The 11,198-nt window shown below is 40.6% G+C and overlaps 1 protein-coding gene across 1 annotated transcript in view; it reads right to left on the reverse strand.

The window, feature by feature from the left end:
- Positions 1–9,301, reverse strand: part of SEC62 (SEC62 preprotein translocation factor) — a 35,750-nt gene extending 26,449 nt beyond the window's left edge. The window contains exons 1-2 of the mRNA XM_008266466.5: positions 9,250–9,301; positions 782–890 (exon numbers count right to left, since the gene is read on the reverse strand). Coding sequence (XP_008264688.1) covers positions 782–890; positions 9,250–9,285 — 145 coding nt within the window. The 5' untranslated portion in view covers positions 9,286–9,301. The remainder of the gene's footprint in view (positions 1–781; positions 891–9,249) is intronic.
- Between the last annotated feature and the right edge of the window lie 1,897 nt (positions 9,302–11,198).

An 11,198-nucleotide genomic window follows, 5' to 3' on the forward strand; every position in this document is an offset into this window, starting at 1 on the left:
TACTGTAATCCACTGACAGATAAATAAGCTCTGTGAAAAACCTACTCCTGTAACTAGAAGCAGCTAAATATATTAGATTTTAAGATAAGTATGTTTATTTTTGATTTAATATAAATACCCAGATCACTAATAAACACTAAAGAAAAAAATAAATTTCTTTTCCATATGGTAATCCAATTTTAATTGATAAGATACATAAACTCAACCATTATTTGTAAAATACACACCCCCACCCCCACCCCCATAGATGACATTAGCTTTCGGGGTGGGGAAACCTTTTTTCTACCAAGGACCATTTGGATGTTTACAACATTATTCATTGGCCATACAAAATTATCAACTTCAAAATTAGCCTGCTACAGATTTACTAAATTTTGAGTCTTGCCTATGGTTGCCTTGTCAGTGCCAGAGCAAATGGTTTGAGAGCTTTATCATTCTCTACCCCTGGAATGTGAAGAATCAAAAGACCGAATTAGTTCCTACACTTGATCTTAGCCAAAAGGCCGAGAAGCGATAACGCGTTAGTTCCATGTACATATACCATCTAAATAAATGGTATTATTTTTAAAACACTGAAAATAAATCTTATTTAGAAAACACCTTCTTTTACTTTTTTTTTATTATAGGCATTTTCAATCATAAAAGAAAAGAATAATTGCTACATTTCCAACACCAGCTTCAACAGTAACACTTGGAAGAACTTCTAAGACTGCATATACCCCAAATTTACGTAACTTCATAGGACAAGTAAACTAATACGGTTTCACTGATATAATCTTACCAATAAAATAATCAACCCGGTGTCCCATCATATTGGTGGACTTTGTTGGACAGTTGAATCGAAGATATTTGGCTACAGCCTTCTCTTCTTTAGATGGCTCACCAACTTCCTATAACATAAGAATATTAATTTTGTGTAATTATTTACTTGAGAGATTCTAGTTCTGATAGTAATTTACAGATCCTTTCTGTAATTATTTCAAGTAGAGTATATAGGCTTTGCTTTCAAATATTCTTGGGAGCAGATGTGGTAATGGATACAAAAGACAAAACAGAGATTTTTAAATACTACACATTTTTCAAATATAAGTTGATACAGGTGAAGCCTGTCTGCTTCTAGGCCTTAACTCTGAGGCATCTGAATTGTTCTACTAGTATAACTACTTGGTACCAGTTCACTTTCTCTCTTGTATAGTCTTTTTTTTTTTTTCCACAAGCCACAAAGCAATAATTTAAAAGATAAGATGTTGACAACAGTTAAGTGCCTAAATGTCAACGTAAGTGGAAACAGCTGCCATAAATAAATGTTAAATAACAACAGCGAAAGACATATGCCCTAAACAATAACAACAGTCCATGGGAGTTCTCAAATTAACCAATGATAGCTCCCAACTGGCAGCATAAGAATTACTGAGAGGGAGATGATTTGCAGTCCGTTCCTTCCCCTTGTGATTGTAGACAATCTTTTCTCATTTAGTTTTATTCTCTTCCTCAGTAAGGGAGAGACAAAAATAATAAATGCAAAAACAGAGATATTACTATCTCATTTGAGAAACTGATTATGGAAGTGTACTGACAGAGCAGGATTGGAAAGGCTGCTTTAATCCTTCTCTATTTTCTTTTCCCATTGCTTTCCCCAAATTTTCTGTTATGTACACTGCCATTATCAATTGTGTATTATGTGTGACAATAAAAATTAATGATCAGATAACCCAGATGACAATTTCTATAAATAACAAATATTTATGAAATAAAAACCTTTATATAAATATATCACATAGGCTGGAGCCGTGGCTCACTTGGCTAATCCTCCGCCTGTGGCACCGGCACCCCAAGTTCTAGTCCCAGTTGCTCCTTCTCCAGTCCAGCTCTCTGCTGTGGCCCGGGAGGGTAGTGGAGAATGGCCCAAGTGCTTGGGTCCTTGTACCCGCATGGGAGACCAGGAGGAAGTACCTGGCTCCTGGCTTCGGATTGGCGCACAGCGCCAGCCATGACGGCTATTGGGGAATGAACCAACGGAAGGAAGACCTTTCTCTCTATTTCTCTCTCACTGTCTGTAACTCTCTCTTGGTTTCTCTCTCTCATTGTCTAACTGCCTGTCAAAAAAAAAAAAAAAAATCACAGAAAACTAGAATCTTAAAAAAATTGTAAATCAAAATTTAACATTCCAAGTTCACTAACATCTACCTCACTCATAATGATCTGGAGGCCTAGTTATAAAATATATTTCCTGACATAATAAATATGAAAATTCCTTATTAAAATTTTTAAAGTCATATTAAAATATATTAATCCATATTGGAATCATGTATGTTAAGTGATAGTGTTTAATTGTGTAATACACTAACAGCATCCTCTATTAATAAATAATATCTATATATTCACATAGTAGAAAAATACTACTATAATAGTTGAAGACAATGACACTATAAATGGTTTATAGAAACCAATTTTAGGCTGGCGCCGTGGCTCACTAGGCTAATCCTCCACCTTGCGGCGCCAGCACACCAGGTTCTAGTCCTGGTTGGGGCGCCGGATTCTGTCCCAGTTGCCCCTCTTCCAGGCCAGCTCTCTGCTGTGGCCAGGGAGTGCAGTGGAGGATGGCCCAAGTGCTTGGGCCCTGCACCCCATGGGAGACCAGGAGAAGCACCTGGCTCCTGCCATCGGATCAGCGCGGTGCACCGGCCACGGCGGCCATTGAAGGGTGAACCAACGGCAAAGGAAGACCTTTCTCTCTGTCTCTCTCTCTCACTGACCACTCTACCTGTCAAAACAAAAAACAAAAAACAGTTTTAATACTGATAACTTGTTGCTGGAATGTGCTTAGTTAAGAACTGTGGGAGGGCCCTTTACTCTGCACCTCTGATGTTCTACCTAGTTTCACTCAGTTATGTCCCACCGACTGTAAGTCCATGAATTCCCAAGTCCATTTCTGAATAGTGAGAAGAGTATAGGTTTTGTTGGTTTTCCCCATCTCCTGACAGACTTGTAATAAATCTCTTTCTCAGAAGAAAAAAAATAACTGCGGTGGAGAAGTCTGAATAAACAAACTATTCAAACACACACTGAATGTTTACCTATAATCTTATAATACCTAAAGATTCCTAAGGCAGGATACCTAACTTTTCCATAATATTAAAAGCAGCAATTATCACTTTCCCAAAAGAGTGGTAGACTAAATGAAGTGCATAAACATTGTGAATAAAAGTAAGCACAAAACTTGGCTCCAGTAGAGACCAGTGAAGTAGTACTGGAAGGTTACCTGCAAGTATGATACACTAAAGAGGGTTCAAGGGCAGCTGAGAAATTTCAACTTTACACTGCAAATAGCAGAAAGACCACTAGCAGTTTCTAAATAGAAAGACATGAATGAGAAAAATATATTATTTTTGTAGCTGCGTGCAAGATGAATTGCAAAGAAATGTGTAAGTCAGGGAAACTAGTTAGATTACTGTACTAGTCAATTAAATTGTGATACTGGGCCAGTAATGGGAAGACATGCATATTTGAAACATTTCAAATGTAGGATAGAACTCAATGATAAAGACTAAAAGAAACTGGCTAGGTAAACGATGTCAGATTTTTAAATTGATCAATTTCTAAATTGGAAAGGACAGTTTTACAGATAGAAGAAATGTAGGAGGAGGGTGATTCTAGAGAACATTACCATTTCAGGCATGATATATCTTAGCTCATACTAACTCAATGAAACCACTTACTGAACATAGACATAAACGTACTAAATCTCCTACTGCTGACAAAGGCATCACATGCAAAATCTGATGGAATATTAAAATATATTAAAAGACTGAAAGATTGATTTCATTTTATGCAATAGGGAAACTGATACTATTATGTATCCACAACATTTAAAAATCTTATTTAACAATTAACTTCAAGTACACCACGCTTTTTCACAACTGCATCCCCTCCTTGTTTTCCTTACCCATAAGTTTAAGGCATGCATCCCCTCCTTGTAAAAGCACAATGAACAGAACCAGAAAAGACCAAGAAAACATGAACTTGGATAATTTCTTGCATAATCAAACACAGAAATACTGGTATGTGTCTACTGATAACTTTAAGTATCCGTATGTCAGATTGTCTTTAACGAGAATAATGTGTGCCACCTGCAGGGGCTATGGAGCCAGAAAGACAGACTGCTGCAAAGAGTACCATGAGAATCATCAGAAGTTGGTCATTAAGAAATCCTGCATGGAGTCTTCATTCTCACTGTTCCACTGCTGCAGCCTGAAGAGGGCATCAAACTGTCTATCTTTTTGCTTTATACATTGGTCTATAGTGCCTCCCCTCTCTGCTTCCTTTTGATGTGAACAGAATATTATTCCTCACTTTTCTAGAAAACGTCTAACTAGAATTAGGAGTCTTCTGGGGAATATCAGCACTCACAAAAAAAAGAGAAACTACTCCAATAATCCTCAAATTTGAGAAAACATTTGATCTCAGTGAACACAACTGCTTTAGAATGAGGAAACTAAGAACCAATACATTTAGTCTATACTGTCTTTGTATCTAAATACCAACTTGCTGGCTGCTGCAATTTATAATGCAAAATTATTTAAATTCCAGATTTTGTTAGAACATTCTTATAAAATGATTTAACAAACTATTTTTACTTTAGAATTCATCAACACTCAAAAGCTATAATGAAAAACAAGTTACAACTTCTAACCATTATTTTGGCCAATACTCAAAACTTTTTGAGAAAGAAATTAGATCAAGAAAAAGTAACCTACAAGCTTCAATTTTAGACTTTCTGCTATAGAAGAACTTTTAAACTATATCCAATAGAAATACTTATCTGATCTACCAGTGGGGAACTGGGAAAAAAGAAAACTGTGGGTTACAAATAATGAATTTTTATCTTTATACAGGCAGTATAAAATACTTGAGAAAATTCAAATAGTAAACACACGGAATAAAATCCAAAAGCTGGAGGGACCTTAGCTAAATCATTGCTTGAAGTTTCACAGTACATTATCAACAAAGCTTTGTAAGTTTGTATTTGGACTACAGCAGTACTCTTCTATAATACTTTCACTCACTTCTACATATTATACTGCCTCATTAGCAACAGGTTTGCTAGGTAACTGCAAGAGCCCTCTGGTAAGTCTCTGGGGACAGTTCCCAGATTTAGGACTGTCTTCCTGAGTTCTTTCTCTTCAGAAGGTTCTGAGAAGTAATACCTGTATAGTACAGCTACACAGTCTCAAACTTTGCTTTCTTCCCTTTCTCGAAATTAAGCACTTAAGCCCATTATATGTCAGTTTTATTGCCATGAGGACAGATGCAAAAATAACTTCCAAAGACTAAAAGTTGCAACTGCTGGTAAGTCATTGAAATGCCCCAAACCTAGGGACAGGCTTTTGGCTTGGTGGTTAAGATGTCCACATTCCATCTGAGTGCTTAGACCGGATACCAGGCTGTGCTCCTGACTCTAGCTTTCTGCTAATGCACACCCTTGTAAGCAGTAGCAATGGCTCAAATGATTGTGCTCTTGCTGGCCACGTGGGAGACCTGGATTGAGTTCCCAGTTCCTGGCTGTGGCCCTAGCTGAGGGTTGTTGCAGGCCATTGGGAATGAACTAGCAGATGAATGCTCTCTATCTCATCTCTTTCTTGAATAAATAAATCCTTAAAAAATGTCCCAAGGGGCCAGAGCTGTGGCACAGCGGGTTAAAGCCCTGGCCTGAGGCGCCGGCATCCCATATGGGCACCAGTTCTAGTCCTGGCTGCTCCTCTTCCGTTCCAGTTCTCTCCTGTGGCCTGGGATAGCAGTGGAGGATGCCTCAAATGCTTGGACCCCTACATCCCCGTGGGAGACCCAGAGGAGGCTCCTGGCTCCTAGCTTCAGATCTGTGCAGCTCCAGTCATTGCCGCTATCTGGGGAGTGAACCACTGGATGGAAGACCTTTCTGTCTCTACCTCGCTCTGTAACTCTGTCATTCAAGTGAATAAAATGGATCTTTAAAGAAAAAAAAAGTCCCTAAACTAAGTATTTTACACATAAGCAGATATTAGATACTCTTTAGCAGGAATAAACTGTATGTTTATGCTATAATATAAAATATAAAAAAATCCAGGATTAAAATATTTCAAAATAACTTATTTTTGTCAACAGTGAGATTAGAAAGAAAATTTAATTGGTAAGTAAAAGCCCCGCTTTACTCTCTTGAGTGATCCTTGGAGAAGTCACATGGACCTGTTTATCTGTAAAATGGAGGGTGCTGGGCAAGATAAGCTCTGTGCCCTCCACTCTGCCTTTGTATCAGACCAAATCTGTGAAAAAGGATTCCAAACAAACCCTACTAGAACCTATCAAGTCTAGAATTTCATGACAGCAGGATTCTAAGTCAACACTTATATTAGGCAGCACTTCATAAATCTAAATAAAGTTGCTATATGTCCCTAAATATTTACAGAACTGCCTTTATTAAATAACATAAAACTCTGTTTCATTAATTGAATTAAGATCACTTACTCTCTTTTGGGAATCAGTCATTAAAATTTTACAATATAGCATCAATGAACACAATAAACAATTCTCTGACTTCCAACTTTGATGAGACATTAGAATCTGAAATTATGTTGCACTAGAAAAAGTAAATTAGCTACTTTTTTTAAAACTCTGAATTTGTTTGCATCAAACACTTTTCCCCCAACGAACAATTACAGTTCAGGGTCACAAAATTTATTAAACATAAAAACCTTTTCTAAACATGACACACTGAGTAATAACAGGAAATTCTGTTGATATTGCACATATTTGCCTGAAAAGTCCTACAATAGAAGCTTTCTGTAACTTAAACTCTTAATTTTGTCATTACACTTGATCTTTCTATCTCAAGTAACATCAATATTATTGTTTCTGATTCTCTAGGAGAAAAAACTAGGGAATTTCCTAGGATAATGTATACTTTTTAGAGATTGAATAAAAACAGTATCTCCAAGACCTCCCACAAACATTCTACTCAGTCATGTAGAAAACTTTAAGGATGGGGAAAATGAAAATCATTCATTTTCATTCTGTAGTATGCTAAGCTGATTTTTAACAATTAGATCCTTAAATAAACAAAATATAACTCATAACCTAAGGGTTTATTTACTTAATAGATTCCTGCTAATCTTTCTTTAGCATATCAAAGAATGCTTAACAAAAGCCAAAATAAGGGTTAGCCCAGCAGTTATGAAGGCCAGCTTCCCACACTGGAGTGCTGGAGGTCAATTCCCAGCTCAAATGCAGATCCTGGGAGTCACCAGTGACAGCTCAGGTACTTGGGTCCTCACCACCTAGGTGAGACCTGGATGAGTTACTGGCTCGAACTGCCCCTGCCCCAGCCCCAGCCCCAGCTGTTGAAGGCATTTGGGGAATGAACCAGTGGATGAGAGCTCTCTGCCTTGTAAATAAATAAATACAACTTAAAAAAAAAAAAATCCAAACTAAATCCTTCATCCTAGGGATCGGAAGCCAAGAAAAGGGAGGTAATGTAATGAGCACTTTTAATAATTCAGAGCAACTCTACAGTCCCAAGAAATATGGAATTATGTATGTTTTGAGGTCAATATCCCTTCTTAGAGATGCAGATATCAAGGTGAAAAGTAACTTGCTCAAAGTTTCTCAGCTAATAACTGGTGGATCCGAGGTACAAAACGGCACAGCCTGCCTTCAGTTTTAGCTCTCCCGACAGTCGTCTGCTCTACCTTTCAGTTCAATATAAGGGCACAACTGATGTAGGAGCAGCTACTCACAAACATGAACATTCAGAACACTAAAGGGCAGTTGAAATTGTCAAAGTGTGTACAACAAGTCATCAGATTGCACTGCCAAATTAAAACTAAGGAGTAAGTACAAATAGGCAAAAATTTCAGCATACATTGTAATAAAATCCTTTCTATCCATGTCAGACCAGGTATATCTTGAAGGAGTAGTGACAGTATAATCAGACACTTCTACTGACCTTAAACACTGGTTTTATCAATGGTCTGAAATTTGAAACTTGCTTCTTTCTAATTCCCTTCTGTTCCCCCTTCACAAATACTTTCTTAATTCTGCCAAACTCCAAATTTCCTGATCATTGATTATCTTTCTCATAGCACTTAAAAGGTTTCAGGGGAATTTTAATTTGCATAGCTCAAAACACCTGTAGGCAGGCCAATAAGCGGATAAACCTTAAAAAAAAAAAAGACGGATAAAACAGAAGACAGAAAAGTCATTATGAACAATGAAATAGTAAGGAACACGAAGACAACAGTAACAATTTGTGATGAACATGTTAAGAAATTCACTACAAGCTATCAATTTATGATGTAGGAAGGTTTCCCGGCACAGGAGCTGACGAGACGACTAATAAACAAACGGCCTGAGTCTAAGATGTTTGACAAACTTAATCCTCTTGGCTAAAAAACAAGAACCGGGCGGGGACGTGGGGAGGGGGAACTGCCGGGGAGAAACACACAAACGGCACGCAGGTGGAATGCGGGAGGGAGGTTATGTAGGTTTCGAGGATGACACACTGGCCTAGGAAACGCTTCCGGGCGCCACCAGCTACGTTGCAGCACCAAAGGGGTTGTGTTTGTTTACACTGTGTCGCCGGGAGGAAAGCCAGCTAGCTTCAAGTGGACGATTAGGTTAATAACGTCGAGGAGAAAGGAGGGCAACCGCATCGGAACATCTGGATCAGGAGATCACCTCCAGGCCCCCGGGGCAGCGGACCGAGTCCCGATCATCGCTCCTCCTAAGACTCCTGCGCACAAAGAACTGGCCGCTTTAGGTCAGTCCTCCGCCACCTTCTACCCCTACTATCCTGGCCTTCATTTCGGGCTAGCTAAGGGGAGACAGGGGAGAAGGGAGGCGCGGAGCCCCGGGGAGGATCCGTGTCTGCGCTCGGGAGGAAGCCGACCTCCCAGTGCAGGCCCCGGCCCGCGCCGCCACAGCAACTCCGCCGGCAGCCGCGCCTCGGCGAGCAGATTCCGAGCGCGGCGCCTCCTTCCTTCCCCAGCCGCTCCACCACCACCTCGGTCTCCGTCTCCGTCTCCGTCTCCGCGGTCGCCAACGCCGCCCCCTCCCCCTTCAGGCCCCTCACAACGACGCAGCCTGCAGCCGGCGGCCTCCCGGCGCAATCCCGCCCCGCCGCGCCCTCGCTTCCGCTCGCCCTTTCAGGGGGCTTTCCCCGCTCCTTCGACTTTCGAGAGCGTTGAAGCCCCCTACCCCAAGGCTCGGCTTTGCTACCTGGATCCGCTTCTTGTGTCGCCTGCGTTCCGCCATGTTGGCCGCTCCGCCCGGTTCCCTCTGACGTGGAGCGAGGAGGGGGGCGGTGGAAACCTCGCGAGAGCGCGCCTCGCGGCCCGTTATGTAACCCGCGGGCCGGCGCCGGGCCGGGGAAGACCGGCTGCCCTGCGGGCAGGGGTCGGCGGCGCCTTTTCTTCCCTCTCCCCTCGGCGGCTGCTGCTGTTGCGGGAGCTGCAGAACCGCTGGGACTGGGGACGCGAAGTGAATCAGCGGCCGTGGCAGGCTGGGAAGAGTCCTTGGTTCTCAAAACTGAGCTTATGCATCACCTGGGAGGCTGCTGAAATACAGATTCCTGGGCCCCACCTGCTCGGAGTCCGAGTCGGTGCTTTGGGGTGGGGCCTTTCCCGGGGTGTTGACTGAGCCCTGCAGAGGTCTGGTCTGGGGCATGCCAGCCCTGCCGTGGTCCCTGCAAGCCCCGGCCCGCTCCTTTGAAGTGTCAGGAAATCCCATTTTCCAGGAAAACCAAGACAGCTGAGGGACAGAGCGATAGATGGACAAATCTAGGGGCTCCACGGTTGCTAGATGGCGGGGCCCAGAGCCACTCATTTCAAACAGATTCTTGGATTCTCCATTCCATTTCCCACTTTGCTTCTCCAAATTCACCTACAGAATTGAGGAGTCAGAGGGAACCTAAGGAAGTAGAGCAAGATGAATAGGACGGATTCTAAGACGCTGGGGATAAAGAAGCCTGGGGAATTACTAGTATTGTAACTATTGTCATTTTAGGGCCATCTAGACCCAAGAAAGGGTCCTTAGTGCTTAGAAATTCCCACGACTTTATGGAGGTTCTGTAAAAAATTTGTAAAACTTTAGGGAAATACAGAAGAAAATCCTAAATCTAGAGGCCAGAGATTTACATTTTATTGTATTCGGATATTTATTCCTACTTTGTGTGTATGTTTATATTTATATATTTTCCTGTTCCTTAAATTGAGAACTATGCAATATAGTAGCCTTATATTTTTCACTTAATATTAAGTTGTAAACACATTATACCACTTAAATTTTTTTCAAATTTCACATATTATGTATCTAACCGAATAGCAGCTAAATGTGTAATTAAGACACATTGAAGCATCTTGATGCCAAATCTTTTAATAAAGTAAACTAGCTCAGGTTCTTTTTTGGACTATGCGATTCTGGTCTAATGGGATTCAGTTACATTCCTCTCTATGATTATAATTTGGTTATGTGTGTAGTCAGAGAGTGGGTGAGAAAGAAGAAATGATTCTTACCAAGTAATCCAAAACAGAATATAGAATATTAAATATTTTTCTTCAGTCCCTCCCTATCTAAAATAATGATGAATTTGTTTTATGCTATTTTTATTTGGAGAACACTGAACAATTTTCATAGGACAGCTGGTCTATAAACATTAACATTGTATGTAACAGACATTGAGCACTTATCACATGAAAAAGGTTAGGTTAAGACTATGCTGGGAAAGGAAAATCCTTAATGGACAATGGCGCTGTTTCTCTCAGGCTACTGCCCTACTACCATCTTCTGCAGAGCCACAGCCATTCACTTCTTAGACCAAAACATGTTGGTTTCTATTTCCACCACTGACATAATTCTTTTGTCAAGCCCAATACCTGCTTTTCAGCTAGCATCCTAGCATTTGATAATATTGATCATTCACTACTTAACTTTCTCTTTTGCCTTGGCATTTATGATACAGCATGTCTTTTTTTTTTTTTTTTAACTCCACTTATCTTCTTTTTCAAGCAGAGAATGAACCTCTAATCAAAGGCTTCAGCATGCAGCAGTCTTCTACTTCGGAGAAGTGGTGCCCATATTTCGGTCATGGTGATAAAAGAGTCAAGTTAAATTAAGAATGAAGTAATAGGGAAGCCAGATACCACCTGGGTAGGCAAAATTTGTGAAGG

Source organism: Oryctolagus cuniculus, chromosome 4 (genome assembly GCF_051225735.1).
Source record: "Oryctolagus cuniculus isolate XC-2025 breed Fujian yellow rabbit chromosome 4, ASM5122573v1, whole genome shotgun sequence".
NCBI lineage: Eukaryota > Metazoa > Chordata > Mammalia > Lagomorpha > Leporidae > Oryctolagus > Oryctolagus cuniculus.